At 43.4% G+C, this 20,321-nt stretch overlaps 1 protein-coding gene across 2 annotated transcripts in view; it reads right to left on the bottom strand.

Moving 5' to 3' along the window:
- CYFIP2 (cytoplasmic FMR1 interacting protein 2) overlaps positions 1 to 20,321 on the bottom strand; it is a 129,621-nt gene that overhangs the window by 20,945 nt on the left and 88,355 nt on the right. For both annotated transcript variants that reach the window (XM_058544828.1, XM_058544818.1), the window contains exons 25-26: positions 14,237 to 14,327; positions 12,984 to 13,114 (exon numbers count right to left, since the gene is read on the bottom strand). In XM_058544828.1, coding sequence (XP_058400811.1) covers positions 12,984 to 13,114; positions 14,237 to 14,327 — 222 coding nt within the window. The remainder of the gene's footprint in view (positions 1 to 12,983; positions 13,115 to 14,236; positions 14,328 to 20,321) is intronic.

Here is a 20,321-nt window from a genome sequence, read left to right as displayed (position 1 = left end):
GAATGCTGATTTTAAAACTGTAAGTGGCCAATTAGAACCTGCTGGGTGGTAAATATCCTTACCATCTGAGTTTCCCATACTCATTAGGCCCACTTCTGCCCTCCAGAATACATCTCCTTCAAAACCATTAGACTGTACACTCAAAATGCTGGGTGTTGGGAAGGAGAGGTTGGGCCTGCAATGGGGCCAATGCAATAGCAGAGGCCCCAGGGAATTACGTTCATTGCAAATCACTGGAATGTGAAATCAGCAAACTCATGGACAGGAAAAAAAAATGGAGTTAAGTCTGAGTTTTAATTAGAACAAAGACCCATGGTCTTCCCTCCATCACGCTGCCTTGAAATGGAAACAGTTGACTGGTTAATAACATCCAGTTAGTGTCCTATGCCTTGCTATATTGCCTTGTTAGGCTGGACTGTGCATCTGACCAAGAGAAAGTGGGTATTTCAGTTGCCTCCCAGATACCAAAGCAGGACAAACTCCAGTGCTAGAATGTCAGGACAACCGGGCAGTTTCCAGGGGTCTCAGACCACTTTGCTTTCACTGGGAGAGAAGGATACCATCTTGTCAGGGTTTGAGTTTATTTTGGGGGAGGGGGATTGATTTCCAGCAGAGATGACAAAAAAGTATCAACCAGGGCTGCAGTGAATAGTCTATGCAGATAGTGTACTGCCCAAAGGCATCCCATCGTAGGGGGTGCCAAACATATCTTAGATGTCAGAGATTGATTGTTTATACCATAATGATCTTCTAGCAGATGTATTTTGTTCTTTAAAAATCAATATATGACGATAATACTTCAAAAGAAGGAGGTGAAACATCTTGAGGAAGGATATCTTTTCATGATTTGTCAGAAGGCAACATATGTGCTAGGGGTGGCCCTGGGGTCATCGCATGTACCACCCATGACTGAGAGGCAGTGGTTGCTTTTGGAGAGGATTCTGACACTACATTTGGGCTCAGCAGGATCGATTATTAATGTCTGCCTCCACCTAGAAGGGGCAGTGGCACTCAAGCTACAAATTTGTTATCCTTGATTTCCAAGAACCATGAACAACAACAACATTTTAGTTACTTTATGTGTGTTACTTGACTTGACATGTGCCATTTTCTTCTGGAAATGCACCCAATGCTTCATTCAGCCTCTAGGCAAAGGCTGTCCTTTGATAAAACTATTAATTTAGTAGATGTGGGTTTTTTCCCCAGGTTTGATATATAATTGACATATAACATTGTGTAAGTTAAAAGTGTACAATGTAATGATTTGATACACATATATATCGTAAAATGATTACCACAATAAGGCAGGTTAATACATCCTTGCCCTCACACGATTACCATTTTTTTTGTTGTTGATGTCATTGTGATAAGAACATTTAACATCTACTCTCTTAGCAGCTTTTAGTATACAATACAGTCTTGTTAACTAGAGTTACCGTGCTGTACATTAGATTCCAGCAGATGTTTTTAAAATTGCCACTCTAGCCCCTTTCTTCTTGTTGGCTAACTATTTATGTTCATTTTTGAAAACACAGAAAATGCAGATACACTTTTTTAAAAAAAGAAAACATGTATAATCCCATCACCCAAGGGTCATCACTGATAACCTTTTGGGGTTTATCGTGCTGGCTTCTTCCATGCATGAAACATTTAAGCATATATTTTAAAATAAGGATGGGATATAATTTACCTACTCCTCTGTAATCTATTTTTATCACTTAGTGTATACTATCAACATTTCACCTTGTTTCTACTTTAATGTTTCTCTTTGGTTTGTTTTTGGTTGTTTTTGGCCTGGAGGAGTCTTTTACCTCCCTACACCCTTTCCTGAGTGACCATCCTATTCTACAAAATGATTTGATAAATCAGTACCCACTAAAGTACTGGCTCTCACAGCATTCTCTTTCTCCCAACCCGTCTCAGCAGCCTTTGCATTTAGTGGGGCTTTTAAAGATCAGATAACATTTCAAATCAATGAATTGAGTCTCTAATAGGATAACTTCAGACGCTGCGAGAGAAAGTGGCAAGGACGCATTTGTTTGCGGGGGTCTTCTTGGTGCCCTTTGAATTATAATACCAAGGAGGTAAATCTCAGCAAGCTTAGGGTAGAAGCCAAATACATCTTGGCCCTGCTGCAGATCTTCAGTGGTCCTCAGTTTCCTCACCTGTAATCTGACCTTCAGTCTGCTGTGTGGTTGGACTGCGCAGCCAGGGAGAGAGCAGTAAATAAGAGATGAGGCTGGAGGAGGAGGCATGACCGAATTCTCCAGGCCTCGTGGGTCAAAGCTGGGAGTTAGAATGTTAAGCACAATGAGAAGCCACCTGTCAGTTTTAAGCAGAGAGTAACATGATCTGACGTACAATTGTATGGAGATCCTTTTGCTGCTACGTGGAAAAATCAGCTCTGCCATTTTATCCCTAATGCTTTACCTACTAGAAAATTCCACCCTTAGCAAGAACGGAAAGGTGGTGACCCTCAAAGAAGCTGAGTTTGAGACATTTCTCTTAAATTGAGCACAGGGAGAAGGCATTCTTGCTTTCTTTTCTCTAGAAGACCCTGAAGCAGAGGTAAGTCTCCCCAGCCTGGCCCACGGGGAGAGGGCAGCTGACCATGGCGTGTGGGTGTTCTCTCAGGGCCTCTCACAAGCCCTTTGTGGCCTATTTCTGATTTGGACTGGCTAGCCTCCCTGGCTTCATCTGCCATCCCACAATCCTGAACTGCTCTTTCCCGCTGGTAAATCAAAGAGATGGGCAGCATGAGAGTCGAGGCTGAGTCTGGTGCTAGCAGATGCCTCTATAAATTTAAAAAATGAGGTCAAAACTAGCTCCTGGGCATATGTTACCAAGAATAAATTTCACCAACTAGCGGAAGTAGCTGGAAAAAACAAAAACCCTGATAACTTTTCTTCCTCCTTACGCATCGTGACCTTGTCTGCTTAGTGACCTCTTTTCTTCTTAACTTTCCAGATTCCATGATGAAGCTTCCTTTTCCCCCTTCAAATTTGTGTTACGAAAAATATTAAACATACAAAATATTCGAAAGAACAGTGAACGTCCTCACGCTCTCGATGCAGAGTCACAATGAACATTTGCCATATCTGCTTTATTGAATCATTTGCAAGTAAGATGAAGCCATTGTGTTACTTCAGCCTTAAATACCTCTGCCTGCAACTCCTAAGAACCAGGACATCCTCCTATGTAACCTCAGTATTGTGATTACCTATGTTAAAAATTTCTAATGTCACATAATATGCAGTCATTTTGAGAATGTTTGTTTTAGAACCTTTTTTTTTTTGGAACCAGGGTCCAACCATGATGAGTTTTCTAAAGTATGAATAAGAAGCAATTGCTGTACAAAAAAGTACTTCAGTGATTGCCTTGTTTGGAGAATGTTCACTGTTTCCCTTGTTTGATTCCCTTCTGTGGAGGGTCCTCCCTGGGAGGAACTAATGAGTGACAACTGTTATTTGGTAGCTTGTGCACTTACCAGATGCCACGCTAATGCTTATCATTCCTATTGCTTAGGAGAACCACCAATGTATTATGGTTCTGAGAGAAGTAATCATGGAGATGATTAATAAGAACCAAAAGCTACTGTAAAATTGCTCTTTGTCAACAGAGCAAGTAAAAATGAAGAGGTTTTTGGAGTCAGGATGCAAAAAAATTTCACTCTAGGGAACCCACATCAAAATTCTACCAGGGATGAGTTTTTTATTTTGGCATTGCCTTCAGTCTTAAAATGTCCCTTTTGTATTACACTTAATTTAAAACTGATGGACCATGAGGGATTTCCATCAAATACCACAAAACCTCAAGTGTTCCCAACTCACTTAGTCTATGAGGCTAACTGGGGACTTGATTTGTCTTGGCTAAAGGATGCCATCAAGACTCATAATACATGTTTAAAAAAAAATAGGGTCAATGTGATCCTACTCATGTCAGAGTCATGTAGAATAGCAGTAGACCACCTTTAGGTTCTGCTCTTGGATGAAAAACTATGCACCACTTTTAGCAGATTTCCTAAAATGAATCATCAAACCAATCTCAAAACAACATTTTCTTAAATAACATTTTGCACTGAGTTTTGAAACAATAAAATACAAATAACATTAATACTAATGCAATATCTCTGTCAAGTGAATACAGAGAAACGAGCTGGAAAACTGGAGGCTGAGCACCTACAGGAATCCCCACTCTGGTTTTCCGGCAGGAGGGGCATGGGGGGACAGCGCCTAACCAGAGAGCCCAGTGGTCCAAACATTCCCTTATATGGATGCACATAGACTGTTAGTCTAAGTGTTTCCTGCATACTGATGTCAAGCCCCAAGGATACAGGGCCTGTGAAGCAGGCATGAAATTAGGCTTCCCACATCCACTACGACCCTCCTGCGTACAGAAAGTATGAGCTGCAGCTTCCAGCCCCTCATCCGGGACTCTAGGTATAGTAGAAAGCTCCACTGAGATTTGCTCCATCTGCTCCAGCTCTGTGGGCCCCTCACTTCCAGGAGCTCTCCGTAGCCCTGGCTAAATAAATCAGTAATTTAATCTTATCTGATTCTATGTGTGTGGGGTCTTTCCCACCAATCTGTGCCTCACTTGAATAACGCTATCTATACATGACTATGTCTCACTTCCACCCCTTCTCCCACCTCCTGAATTGTTAAGCAGAAAAAGAATTATTAATCTGGATCAGAAGCATGTCTGGGCAACTGGGAAAGATCTACAGCCAAGAAACTGGCCTAGAAAGTAGCTTTCTCCTTCCCTCCAAATGCACGTCACTGTCTTCCAAGGTTGGCATTTCCCAAAGGGTGGGAACTGGGGGTACGGGGAAATGGTATTTAATAATAGTGAGTCACACTGTGAGAAAGTAGTTCCTTTTCAGTTGCCTATCAATCTTTCTGACAACTTTAATGAGAAAATCTCCATTTGGAACCAGCACATCTTAACACCTCTCTAACATTTGCTAATCTCCATTTTTAACAGAGTGAGGAAGCAGGCCTCAGGTGCAGAGGCCTGGGCAGGCAACAGCTGGAATTATACTACTTTGCTTTATTTTGATTGAATTTATTATTCTAGTTGCTTTCTAGTGGTAGTAGGAGATAATTTTTTAATGGAAGTGATATAAAGTTTCCCTTTAAAATAAGTTAAAAAAGTAAGCTAATTTAAATAAAAATATTTTGTAAATAATAGGACCAATGGTCTGCAGATATGGCAAGAATTGTGACAATGACACACCAATGACTAACCTTTGGAAATATTGGTTCAAGAAGACTCCTCGATCAGGGGTTCTCCACCCTGGCTGCACATCAGAATCAAGTGTGGAAGTCTTTAAATGCCTGGGCCCCACGCATAAAGATTTTGTTTTCCTTGGAGTGGGATGGCGCTCAGAAATCAGGGTATTTTAGGAGCTTTCTGTGTGATTTTAAAGAGCAGCTGCAGCGGAGACCACGACACTCCCTCCCAGGTGTTTGGAGATGTCCACCAGATAATAACGCTCAGTCGAGCAAACAAGGCATTCTACCCATTGGGGTTCCTCACACAAATGCCATCAATACAGAATCGAATAACCAAGGCTCTGATTTCTTGGCAGTTATTGGCAAGGCTAATGAAACAAGATTGGTACATTCCAAGGACTGAGGTGGCTCTGGACGAAGGTGATCGATCGCCTCTGTCTCAAACTTAATGGTGGTATCTTGAAGATTTTAGAGGATAAACAGGCATGCTTCTATTCGTTATCTATGACTGAGCTGAAACGCCCCTCCCCACATTCATTTAGGCCATAGTTAACCCTGTGTTAGGTGCAGAGGACACAAAAATGACCCTCACCCAGGAAATCTTTCCTATCATCCTCTCCTCTTTGTTTCCACAGATCAGTTCTTGTTTTAAGCCACTTTTCATTCTGTGGTTGTGGATCTAGGCTGGTGGTCTCTAAACTTTTTTGACCACATACTTTCATCAGTAAAATTCTGAGCAAACATCTCAGCCGACACGTATTTATTTTATCAGCTCTGAATAGCTGTCATTGTCAAAGAGTGTGTTAATATAAACAGGAAGGCTTAATTTCTTTCCTATCTTTTTTAGTAAGCAAATAGTTAAAAGCTCTGAGATCATCCTGCCCACCCCCTGGAGGGTAACCCTCCATGCTGAAGACTGTGGGTGCAGACGGTAAACAGTGCCATCAGGGAAGGGATCATGATCAATGACCTCTGAGCCCTGGAGGCTCACATACTGCCTGGCTCGTGGGGGCTCTCGGTCATGTCTGCAGAGGCAATGACTCCTACCTGTCAGACCATTTTTCCAGGTACCTGATATGCTGATGAGCCTAGCAAGCTTGTTTTCCAGATTAGGAGATGTCTGAAAGGATGTAAAAATACTTATAAACTGTAAAGCCACAGAAAGGAAAGGTATTATTGGGAGTCAAGATGCCTCCTTTCCATGAAGCCTGGCTTATTTCCTATCAAGACCACCACCGGCCTCTGGGTCTAGGCTGGAGGAAACACTCATACAGAAGAGTGGAGGGGCGCTGCTCGACGGTGCCTGGGCCTAGGGACAGAACGTACATCCTGGGTAGCTGGAGGAGTCTTTTCTCAGGGTGATGGGCAAAATAACCCTGGATCAAGGATAGGTGGGAACATGGAGGGAGGGTCTGAGATGGCGGTGGAGGCTGGGCTTTTGCTATTTACTGCCCGTGCATCAGGACTGTTTACATTTGTTAAGTGTGCGAGTACTTCCTCTTAAGGGAAAAAAAGCACTACACGTTTACTGCAATAAATTCAAACAACAATTTAGAATGTAGAGTAAAAAGTGGAAGATGCCTCTCCCCTATCCCTGCTCCTATCACACCCCATGGAGGTAACAGCTCTTCTCAGCTCGGGGAATATTACTTTTATAACTAAACAAAACAAAGTAAAAACATATATACATACAAGAAAAATTAATATTAATATTCTGGAACATAAAAACATCTGGAAGGATATCCTGTGGAATGTGAACACTGGTTATCTTAGCGTGGCAATGTGGTTTTTGTTTTCTTCTTTCTGCTTTTCTGGGTTTCTAGCAATGAATATATTTAAGTTATGCAATAAGAAAAGCAAAAATAAAGAACAGGGACATAAAAGAGGAAGCAGGACATAGAGGTGTCACATGTGGAGCTGGAACTAAAATAAAACCAAAACCCAACACGGCAATCTGCAAAGCTCAGCAGAGCAGCTTTCTGTCGCTGAGGACTGCTGACTGCAAGGGCCCTGGGTTCTCACCCCAACTCCCGCACTAGCTGTAACCCTGCGAAGGTCAGCTCTCTCCTGGGGCCTCAGTTTTCCATCTGTAAAGGATGGGATTGCACTAGATCAGCAGTTCTCAACAGGGGGCGGTTTTGTGCTCCAAAGGAATATTAGGCAGTATCTGGAGACATTTTTGGTTGTCACAACGTGGGAGGGTGCTACTAGCATCTAGTGGGTAGAGCCCAGAGATACTGCTCAGCATCCTACGATGCACAGGACAGGCCCCTACAACAAAGGGTTATCTGACCCCAAATGTCAGCACCCTGGATGGCCTCTGACAGCTTTCCCAGATCTGACTAACATTCGATTCTGTGAGTCAGGGCCCAGATTCTCCTCGCCTCCTGTAAGAAAAGTAATGCTCTCATAACTGACCAGAGTGTGACTGTGGCCCATTCAACTATAAGGAGGAGAGAAGAAATACACAACAGGGCCAAAGGCAGGGAACACTCTCAAGTCCTGGGCAGGAGGCCCTACAGTAAAAGGCAGACAGAAGGGCAGTGTCCTTCCCAGGGACTCAGGCCCTCGCTGCTCATGTGAATGAATAGGGCCCTCTTCTGGTGTGTGTTGGCATAACCAACAATGCGATGATGGCCTGAAAACCACACAAAATTTGAACAAAAACTTGGTGACTGTGGAATATTTCCCTAATGACCACCTTATGATTTCTCAGGGTAGGAGAGAGGGGAGGAAATACTAGTTGTTAATAACAGAATTCCTTTAAAAACATACCAGACTTATAAATAAATACTTAACAAATGCTGTTTCATTTCAGATTAGAGTCAACAAATATTTAAGAGCCTGCCATGACCAGACCCTTTGTGGATGCTTGATAAACGACAGCCCACTGCAGAGCGGGAGAAAGAGGTCTTTTCAATCAGTGGTGCTGGGACAACTCGGAAAAAAATGAAATTGAATTTCTACCTCCCACTAAACGCAAACAACAATTTCAGGAGAATAATAGACTGGAAGGTCTGTTAAGCTTGAAAGGCTAAACTCTAAAACTTTTAGAAGATAAAAATGTCTTCATGACTTTAGAGTAGGGAAGATTTTTTAAACAACTCACAAAAGCACCAACCATATAGAAAAAAAAAAGATAAATACACTAAGCCTTAGGAACTTCCGTTCATCAAAAGACAAGCCACAGAAATACATTTGCAATGCATGCATCCACAATATATCAATAACGCCTACAAAAACACAAGAAAAAGATAACTTGACTTAAAAATAGGCAAAACATTGAACAGTATTTCACAAAAGAGGCTGTCCAAATGACAACGCCATATGGAAAGAGGTCCAGCATCATCAGTCATCAGGGAAATCAAGCCATAAGGAGATATCACGACACATCCCCCAGAATGGCTATGACTGAAAAGACGGACAAATCCAAGTTTTCATGAGGATGTGAAGGGATTAACTCTCATATGTTGCTGAAGAGGAGAATAAATTGGTACAACCACTTTGCAAAACTGTTTGGTAGTATCTACTGAAGCTAAACACATGTCTACCCATTCCACGACGAGGTAAATTTACCTAATAAAAACGAGCGCATAGGGGCCGGCCCGATGGCATAGAGGTTAAGTGTGTGCGCTCTGCTTCAGCAGCCCGGGGTTCGGATCCCGGGCGCGCACCAACACACCGCTTGTCAAGCCATGCTGTGGCGGCGTCCCATATAAAGTGGAGGAAGATGGTAATGGATGTTAGCCCAGAGCCAGTCTTCCTCAGCAAAGAGGAGGACTGGCAACAGATGTTAGCTCAGGGCTAATCTTCCTCACACACAAAAAAATGAGCACATACATCCAACAAAAGAAATGTACAAGAATATTCATGACATCTTTATTCATAATAGTGTTACTCTGTAAACAACCCAAACGTCCATCCACGGTAAAATGGACAATTCAATTAGTCTATGCAGTGAGAATACCACATATTCCATATATTACTGTATGTATGCCAGACCTTCATTAAAAACACCAAGCAAACAAATAACCCACTGCTAGGTATGTGGGTTTCTGCACTAATACTGCACCCTGAATTTTGAAACATTTATAAGCACCTAACTTAAAGAAAAAAAATATACCCTTGTCCAAGTAATCAATCTTTTCAATTTATATTCCTTCTATCTGCAAATTAATGATACATTAATAATTTCTGTTAAAAACAAAAAGGCACGTCAGAGAATGAGAGAAGGTATTTGTAGCTATACCAATATGGAACACACAACCAGAAAGAACTCTGCAAACCTATTAGAAAAAGACAAGAAAAGGGAAAATGGGTAAAAGATTTCTCACTTTGTACCTTTTGGTATCCTTCCAGTTTTTCAAAAATTATTATATACTACTTCTATTTTCTAAATTGATTTTTAGTTCAACAGAACTATAATCATGCACTGCATAACGATATTTCGGTCAATGATGGACCGCATATGTGACGGTGGTCCCATAGGATTAGTATCATCTAGCCTAGGTACGTAGTAAGCCACACTCTCTGCGTTTGTAAAAGTACACAGCATGATGCTTGCACAACGATGAAATTGCCTAACAACACAGTTCTCCGAACGTAACCCCGTCGTTAAGCGACACATGACTGTATGTGAATATACTTTCCTTGTAAAATATCAGTCATTCCAGACAAAGTGAAAGTCCCTGTTGACCTCTAACCCTAGTTCCCTCCCTGATACCCAGACAAAACGACTGGACTATTTGGTATGCTTTTTTCTAGATTTTTTTCCAATGCAGTGTTATTTTGTGAGTTTTATTTTTTACTTGTTTATTTTACACGTATGGCAGCATAATGTGTGTCTTGTCCTGGGACTTGCTTTTTTTCACTTAACATTATGTCTTTCACCGTTTTCTATGTTGGTATGTACAAAGCACTTTAGTACCTTATTCTTTTTAACTGCTTCAGAGTTGTCCATAAGAATGGACGTTCCACAGTTTAAATAGTCCTTCCTCTGTGGATGGCCTTTAATGCTTCCTTCCTTCCTCCCTCCCTCCCTCTGCTCTCTTCCCTCCTTCCTTTCTCTTTTGGGCTACTAGTACTCCTCTTTAATGAGAACAATTGATATGTCATTTAAAGATTTATTTAATTTCAGCTTCGTAAACTAAAAGGCTCCAGAACGCTCATGCCTCATTCTAATCTCAGAAAGCGTCGTCTTAGCTTGGGGATTTCCCCACTTGCCTAAGTAGAAAGCAAAGTACAAAGCTTTGGGGAGCTCTGATCCTTGCTATGTGCCTCACTCCCTTCACCCTCTGCCCAGGGCTGGGATCAGTACTGGAAACCTACGCTTTCATTCTTCCACCTCTACTGCTGATGTGCTGTGTGACCTCAGGAGAATTGTTCCCCTCTCTGGTTCTCCATTTCCGCACTTATGAATAGAGGAAGTTGGAACCTATATACTGTTGGGGTCTCTCTCAGCTCTGAAGGTCTTTGATCCTGAGTATCCTGTTGTCCTCAGCGATATATGCAAGTGACCACCCAGGCAGGAATGCTGGAGAAAAATTTTTCCTTTCCTTGTAGCCCCATCAATAGTCTGCCTCTTGGGGTCTGTACTGGGGAAGCTGTCCCAGCTCCTCTGGAGAGGAGGTGCTAACAGGAGACACGTCAGCACTGAAGGCCTCAGGGACCGCCCGCCCCCATCTCCACTCTCCTGGTGCCCCTGAAGCAGAGCACTGTTTCCTCCTTATCCCTGTGACTTCCGAAGGCTCAGTTGCCATAGCAACCAAGGCCCACTGAACCGTGTTAAAAACCTGTTACCATAAAGCGGAACACTTAGCTGTCTTGAGAGACCATTTAAAGGGGAACAGAAAGGCAATTACTCCTTACAGAGGAAGAGCAAAACAGTGCGCATTTCAGAGACTCTCGGTGAGAAGGGTCTGAGAGAGCAGCTGGTACATGTCCCTCATTGCAGAGATGGGGACCCTGAGGTGTGGCGTGAACCGGCTCACTCCAGGTCACGGACAATGAGAGGCAAGAATCCTCTCAGGCTCTTATGCTGAGCTCTTGCTATTACCGCTTCCTTCTCATCACTCTCTACCTTTGTTCTGTCTCCTTCCTAATTCCTTCCTTTTCCCTCCCCTCTCCATGTGCCTCCTGCCTCCAAGATGATCCCTGGACTGGACAAGTGCACACAGCCTCGTCCTTCACTCACTTTCCAGCTGGTTCTCCTCCCAGTGATCAAAAGGGCCTGTAAAAAAAGTAAATCAGACAGACCTTCCCACGGTGGCTCACGAGGCCCCGGGACTGCGGCCGCCTGCCTTCTCTCTCCTCCTCAGTCCTACTTTGTCTCCTTTGCCTCTTCACTCCAGCTCACTCTGGGGATCTTTCCATTTCTAAGACGTCAAGCTCCATCCTCTCCAAAAACAGCACATCCCTCCCAACACCCATCACTCTCCATCCTATTTCCCCGTTTATTCCTTCACAGCACACACCACCATCTGAATTCACACTCTTTGGTTGTTTACTTCTTCAATCGTCTCCCTCTCCAGAATAAAAATGCTAATAATGTGTCTCTCTTATTCACAGCCATTTACCCACCTAGAACATCACCTGGCAATGAGCTGGCTCTCAATACGCTTCTGCTAAACGAGTGTGTGGAGAGATGAATGCAGGAACGGATGCCAAAAGATATTCCCCCTGCATCCTGAGGGTTATGCATCCCCAGAGCAACATCCCTCTCCATTTCCTGCCACTGCTCAGGCTGTACCAGCCACCCCACACCTGTAGGACTGGGCCCACCTGTGGACACCACACATGGAGAAGAGCAGAGACAAACTGAGACAAACGGTGTCAGGAATAATGCGCAGGATGCCGCCTCTGTGCATAGCATAAGCCATGAGGGCTGGAGATTACAGATGAACGGTCAGGTGGGAAAAAGAGTGCGCTGGTTCTGTGTGGGCCTGGGGAGTGGAAGTACAGGCAGGCATGCTTTTGCTCATTACAATAACTACGACCAACTATTTAGTTCTTACTGCATGCACTTTACATGTGTGATCTCCTTTTAGCCTTTAAAGTACCCTGAAGGGTAGAATCGCTGTCTCCCATCACAACAAATGAGGATAACACTACATACTCTTCCCTCAGCCTGGAACAGTTGTCCCGGTTCCTCATCAGGCGAGGTCATTCTCCTTTCCTCTCCTCACCTGGTCATTCTCCAGGCCGCCTCCTCAGGGAAATACTCCCTCACCCCCAAGACCATACCAGGTTCTCGGTTTTATGCTCCCACTGGACCCTGCATTCATCCCTCATAGCACTTGCTGTAATTGCAGACACATCATTTTTGTGTAAATACCTGTTCAGCGCAGGTCTCCCCCCTACTGCACAGGACATGAGGCAGGGACTGGCTACTGCTACATCCCCCAGCGCAGCGCCTGGCCTATGGCAGCCAAGGAGTTATTATTTGTTTAATGAGTGGATGGAAAACTAAGAATCTGACAGGTTACCAGGACCCTACAGCCAGTGAGGGTGGAGCTGGAATGGGAGCCCAGGTCTGTCTAACTCCAGGCTCTGCATTCCTCCCAGTGTTAAATGGTCGGAGCTGTCTGAAAATGGAACAGAGAAGTAGCGCGTGCCCCACACTGGAAGAGCATGAACCTACGCTGCAGGGCCTCAGGGGCAGGGTATGGTAGAGGGGCCTCAAGTATCTGGTCGGGGTGGGGGTCTCTTCCAGCCTGGAGACACTCCAATACCTCTGGGCTCAGGACTCACCAGAGCTTGCTCTATAAGCAGGCAGAACAGGATGGCATTGCCCACTTCCCTCAGGCTCTGGAACACGTCTGTTTTGAGCTCTGCGTACTCAATGATGTCCTTCAGCTGGTGGTGGAAAAACTCCAGGATCCCTGGGAGATGAAGGGGCACAGTCAGCGGGGAGTTGACACAGCTCCGCCAGGTTTATGGGACGTGCCGACTGAGCGGTAGCCCCAGACCTGACTCTGGGATTGCAAAAGCCAGCCGTGCATCCCTCATATGTGGACCCCCAGGTGGGACTTCTTTCAGGGCTCAGTGCTAGAGAAAGCTCAGGAGGCTGGCTCACATGTTTTTGGAACAAAACAAAACACACTCCATAAGAACAGCAGCCCTGGATCTTTCCCAATCCCTCTAAAAAGTTGCCTGAATTCCTAATAATAATAGGAATTAATATTTATTTATAGGTGTTAGATATTGTGTTAAGCACTTTAACTGCACTATCTCATTTAATACTCATAACAAGACCATGAACCAGCCACTATTACCCCTGTCTTCAGATGAGGCTGAGAGAGGGTAAGTGGCATACCCATAGTCACACAGCTAGTAAGTGGGGCAGCCAGGATCGAAAACTAGAGCTTTCAGCCCCAGCCCTTTCCTATTCTGAATCACACTGACCCAGCATCTGAAATCTTGGGTTTTAGAAAAAAACACCAGGTGCCAAACTCATAGTCTCCATCTTTCCCCATTCCCCAGGCTCCAAATTCAGTCCCTGCTCCATTCACTATTAGAGAAGGAAAGAATTCTTTCTCTGCCCACAGGCTGAGTGGCAAAAGCTCGTGTTTCCTGACTCATCTTAGAAATGTCACTTTGTACCACCACCTGGGCACCTGCCTCCTCCAAATGGGCAAATAAATGGAGGAAGAAATCCTAGAGATGCTGAGCTAATGAAGACTTTTACAAGTAAACCTTGCTATTCATTATTTAAATGCTGTCACATTTGCTGTCCTCCTCCAGCCTCCCAGCAGTCCTGTAAGGCAGGCCCAGCAGGTATCCTTTACCTTCACTGATGGAAGACTTGCCCAAAGGGATTAGAAATGGCTCAAGACTACGCAGCTGGTGGCAGAGGTAGGATGCAAACCCAGGGCTCTACCAGCTCACTGGCAAGTTAGAGAAGCAGACATTCCAAGGCAGATGGCCAGAGCCCCCTTCCCACCATGAGATGAGTTTGGATGATTTTCCTCTCACCACCCTGCCCCTGGTTCCCCATCACCAACCTGGGGAGCCATACTCGTGCCGGGGCAAGCGGCATATCTTGGGCATCACCTCGATCAGTGTTTTCACGTACTGGAGAATGGTGCCTTGGAGCTGACAAAACAGGAGTACAGGATGAGTGAAATAATCTACCACTGCTGCATTTGTGCACCTCTGGACTAAATGCTGGGCTACTACTGGGGTGTAGGGAGTTCTGTTGAGACCCACAGGTAAGTGCTATGGACTGAATGTTTGTGTCCCCCCAGATTCATATGTTGAAACCCTAATCCTCAATGTGATGGTATTAGGAGGTAGGGCCTTTGGGAGGTAATTAGGTCAGGAGGGTGGAGCCCTCTGATGGGATTAGTGCCTTTATAAAGGGGGGGAGGGGGGGAGGGGGGAGAGGGAGGGATCATCTTTCTCTTTCTTGTGAGGACACAGTGAGAAGGCAGCTATCTAAACTAGGAGGAGGAGGGGAGAAGTCAAGATGCTGGCGTAGGCAGACTCTGAACTCACCTCCTCCCACGGACACAGCCAATTTACAACTACTCGTGGAAAAATCACCCCTGAGACAGAACTAAAAACTGGATAAGAGGAACTCCTGCAACAAAGGACAATCCTAATTGAGGTGGAAGAGGCAGAAACTCCCTTCTGGAGAGAAAAAACGCCGCCTTCACAAGCCGCCAGCTTCACGGCCGCCAGGGAGCAGCCCAAAGGTACGCAGCCCTCCCTGGAGGAGCAGGGCCCTGAGCTGGGAGCGCCCCCGCTGTGGGCATTTTGTGGACCCAGCACAATCGAGATGAGTGGCATAATATCTGACTTTGCCTGCTACTAAAACATTGGGGAGAACCCCCAGAAAAGCTGGTTCACAAAGAAATTAAAACCGGCTCTTAAAGGGCCCATGCGCAAACTCAACCGTTTCAGACAGCATCCTAAAATCGCCAGAAAGAAAGGTGCAGAGTGCTTTGGTGAAAAGAGACTCACCTGATAGGCCCTGAGTGCATCTCGGTGAGAGGTGAGACCTCTCCAGGGACTGGGACATTGGCAGCCACCATTCTTGTGGCCTGGTGTGGGCATGCTGACACAGACGCCATTGGAGTTCTCCCTGGGGCCTGCTAGCTCAGGTCTGCCCCACCCACTAGAGTACCGATTTAATCCAGCTCAGCCAGGGCAGGCAGCCCACCCTAGAGACTGGCCCCACCCAACAACAAGCCCTCAGGCAACTTGTGGGCCTGCATAGATTGGTGACTGGATTCTCTGCAGCCTGGCAACTGAGCTGACTTCAGTGGAGCAGGGCATGCACAAGGAGCAGGTGGAGAGTGTGGGGCAGTGGTGGAGCGTGTGGGGCAGTGGTGGAGCGTGTGGGGCTCCCGCTGTGGAGAGACTGGGTCCACTTTGGGAGCTCGGGGCGCGCACACGGGGCAGGACTGTGTTGATTGTGTGTGTGGACCTGTGGGCGGCAGGGCTTGTCAGCTGCAGAAGACTTGTGCTTCTCAAAGACCCACATAGGGGGTTTGCCCCACCTTCCAAAGTCTGAAACAATTGGGTGCTCCTGTGCCTGAGGCCAGCCCCACCCAGCTGCAATCCTCAGAGAGCTGACAAGAGACCTAAAGGCTGGAGGCTTATAGCAATTGTAAGCCCCTGAGCCTAACAACCTGCCATGCTGGGGGCCTACTCACTTAAAAGAAATACTGTAACACAAATGTGGTATTAGAACTTGCAGCCAACTGTGCTGGGGCTCCCGGCACCTGATAAAGAGACTGAAGGGCCCACAACAACTACAAACAGCTGAGCATTACAACAGCTGACCAGGAGCATAACTCGGCCTCCCTGGGCGCCTACAGGGAGAGCAAACAGGCCACAACAGAAGGACACATGTAGCCAACATAGGGGTCACCCCTGGAACACTGAGAACTGAGGAAAGCACACTGCAGGCCTCCTAAGGCATTACTTGTATAAGCTCACCTATCCAAGCACAGGAGACGTAGCTGACCTACCTAATACGTAGACACAAGCACAGGGAAAGAGGCAAAATGAGGAGGGAAAGGACTACATTCCAAGTAAGGGAATAGGACAAAACCCCAGAAAAGGAACTAAGTGAAACAGAAATGAGCAACCTACCTGACAGAGAGTTCAAACAAAGAGTGTTAAGGATGCTGACTGATCCGGGGAGAAGAATAGATGAACTCAGTGAGAATGTAGACAAAGAAATGGAAGATATAAAGAAGAACCAATCAGAAATGAAGAATACAATACTGGAAATGAAAAATTCACTAGAGGGACTCAAAAGCAGAGTAGAGGATACAGAAGAACGGATCTGCGAGCTGGACGAAAGACTAGAAGAAATTACCCAAGCTGAACAGGTAAAAGAGAAAAGAATTAAAAAGAGTGAGGATAGTCTAAGGGACCTCTGGGACAACATCAAGCGCACTAACATCCGTGCTATAGGTGTCCCGGAAGGAGAAGAACGAGACAAAGGGGCAGAGAATCTATTTCAAGAAATAATAGATGAAAACTTCCCTAACCTAAGGAAGGAAGCCGACATCCAGGTACAGGAAGCACAGAGAGCAACAAATAAGATAAACCCAAAGAGGCCCACACCACGACACATCATAATCAAAATGTCTAGAATTAAAGATAAAGAGAGAATCCTAAAAACCGCCAGAGAAAGAGAAGTTACATACAAAGGAAACCCCATAAGGCTATCAGCTGACTTCTCAGCAGAAACCTTACAGGCTAGAAGAGAGTGGCACGATATATTTAAAGTGCTAAAAGGAAAAAGCTTACAGCCAAGAATACTCTACCCAGCAAGACTATCATTCAAAATGGAAGGAGAGATCAAAAATTTCCCAGACAAGCAAAAATTAAAGGAGTTTGTCACCAAGAAACCAGTGCTACAAGAAATGCTAAAGGGACTGATTTAAGGGGGAAAGAGAAGACAACAAATAGGAAAAATTATCTATTTCCATGATAAGAGGGAAATGGATACAAATGAACAAAAAAGAGGTTAGATATGATATCAAAAACATAAAATGAGGGAGGAGGGGAGTTAAAGAGTAGAGCTTTCAGACAGAGGTCATACTAAAGAGACCATCAATTCTGTATAGAAGGAGAAAGGAACAGAGAAGCACTACTAAAACACTGAGAAAAAAAGTTAAAAAATGGCAGTAAGTATATACTTATCAATAGCTACTTTAAACGTCAATGGACTAAATGCCACAATTAAAAGGCAGAGGGTGGCTGACTGGATAAAACAACAAGACCCATATATATGCTGCATACAAGAGACACACTTCAGACCTAAAGACACTCACAAACTGAAAGTGAAGGGATGGAAAAAGATACTCCACGCAAATGGCAATGAAAAGAAAGCTGGGGTAGCAGTACTCATATCAGACAAAATAGACTTTAAAACAAAAACTGTAAAAAGAGACAAAGAAGGGCATTACTTAATGATCAAGGGAACAATCCAACAAGCGGCTATAACACTTGTAATTATCTACACACCCAATGTAGGTGACCTAAATATATAAAGCAATTATTAACAGACATAAAAAGAGAAATAGACAGTAACACAATAATAGTAGGGGACTTTAACACTCCACTTACACCAACGGATAGATCATCCAAACAGAAGATCAATAAGGAAACATTGGCCTTAAACGACACACTAGAACAGATGGACCTAGTAGATATATAGAGCATTCCATCCAAAAACCAAAGAATACATGTTCTTTTCAAATGCACATGGAACATTCTCCAGGATTGATCACATATTAGGCCACAAAACAAGTCTTCATAAATTTAAGAAGACTGAAATAATACCAAGCATCTTTTCTGACCACAATGGTATGAAACTGGAAATCAACTACAGGAAGAAAATCAGAAAAGCCACAAATACGTGGAGATTAAACAAAATGCTACTGAACAACGACTGGGTCAATGAAGAAATCAAAGAAGAAATAAAAAAATACCTGGAGACAAATGAAAATGAAAATACGACATGCCAGAATTTATGGGATACAGCAAAAGCAGTTCTAAGAGGGAAGTTTATAGCAATACAGGCCTATCTCAACAAACAAGAAAAATCTCAAATAAACAATCTAACAATGCACCTAAAGGAACTGGAAAAAGAAGAACAAACAAAGCCCAAAATCAGTAGAAGAAGGGAAATAATAAAAATCAGAGCAGAAATAAATGAAATAGAGGCTAAAAAAACAATAGAAAAAAATTAATAAAACCAAGAGCTGGTTCTTTGAAAAGATCAACAAACTTGACAAACCTTTAGCTTGACTCACCAAGAAAAAGAGAAGGCACAAATAAGGAAAATCAGAAACGAAAGAGGAGAAATTACAACAGACACCTCAGAAATACAAAAGATTATAAGAGAATACTATGAAAAGCTATATGCCAACCAATTCGACAATTTGAAAGAAATGGATAAATTCTTAGAATCATACAACCTTCCAAAACTGGATCAAGAAGAAGTAGAGAATTGAATAGACCAATCACCAGTAAGGAGACTGAAACAGTAATCACAAGCCTCCCCAAAAATAAAAGTCTAGGACCAGATGGCTTCCCTGGTGAATTCTACCAAACACTCAAAGAAGACTTAATACCTATCCTTCTCAAACTCTTCCAAAAAATTGAGGAGTGGGGGAAGCTCCCTAACTCATTCTACGAAGCCGACATTACCCTGATACCAAAACCAGACAAGGACAACACAAAAAAGAAAATTATAGGCCAAAATCACTGATGAACATCGATGCAAAAATCCTCAACAAAATACCAGCAAATCGCATACAACAATACGTTAAAAAGATTATACACCATGATCAAGTGGGATTTATTCCAGGTACGCAGGGATGGTTCAACATTCGCAAATCAATCAACGTAATACACCACATTAATAAAATGAAGAATAAAAATCACATGATTATCTCAATAGATGCAGAGAAAGCATTTGACAAGATACAGCATCCATTTATGCTAAAAACTCTGAATAAAATGGGGATAGAAGGAAAGTACCTGAACATAATAAAGGCCATATATGAGAAACTCACAGCTAATATCATCCTCAATGGTGAAAAACTGAAAGCTATCCCTCTAAGAACAGGAACCAGACAAGGATGCCCACTGTCACCACTCCTATTTAACATAGTACTGGAAGTCCTAGCCAGAGAAATCAGGCAAGAAGAAGAAATAAAAGGATCCAAATTGGAAAAGAAGAAGTGAAACTGTCACTATTTGCAGATGACATGATTTTATATATAGAAAACCCTAAAGAATCCACCAGAAAACTTTTAGAAGTAATAAATGAATACGGTAAAGTTGCAGGATACAAAATCAACATACAAAAATCAGTTGCATTTCTGTACACTAACAACGAAGTAGCAGAAAGAGAAATTAAGAATACAATCCCATTTACAATTGCAACAAAAAGAATAAAATATCTAGGAATAAACTTAACCAAAGAGGTGAAAGATCTGTACACCAAAAACTATAAAACACTGCTGAAAGAAATTGCAGAAGACACAAAGAAATGGAAAGATATTCCATATTCTTGGATTGGAAGAATTAACATAGTTAAGATGTCCATACTTCCTAAAGCAATCTATAGATTCAATGCAATCCCTATCAAAGTTCCAACAACATTTTTCACAGAAATAGAACAAAGAATCCTAAAATTTATATGGAACAACAAAAGACCCCGAATAGCTAAAAGAATCCTGAGGAAAAAGAACAAAGCTGGAGGTATCACACTCCCTGATTTCAAAATATACTACAAAGCTATAGTAACCAAAACAGCATGGTACTGGCACAAAAACAGACACATAGATCAATGGAATAGAATCGAAAGCCCAGAAATAAACCCATACATCTATGGACAGCTAATCTTTGACAAAGGAGCCAAGAACACACAATGGAGAAAAGAAAGTCTCTTCAACAAATGGTGTTGGGAAAACTAGACGGCCATATGCAAAAAAATGAAAGTAGACCCTTACCTTACACCATACACAAAAATTAACTCAAAATGGATTAAAGACTTGAATGTAAGACATGAAACTATGAAACTTCTAGAAGAAAACATAGGCAGTACGCTCTTTG

Source organism: Diceros bicornis, chromosome 1 (genome assembly GCF_020826845.1).
Source record: "Diceros bicornis minor isolate mBicDic1 chromosome 1, mDicBic1.mat.cur, whole genome shotgun sequence".
NCBI classification, from domain to species: Eukaryota; Metazoa; Chordata; class Mammalia; order Perissodactyla; family Rhinocerotidae; genus Diceros; species Diceros bicornis.
This window is presented reverse-complemented; position numbering and strand designations above follow the sequence as displayed.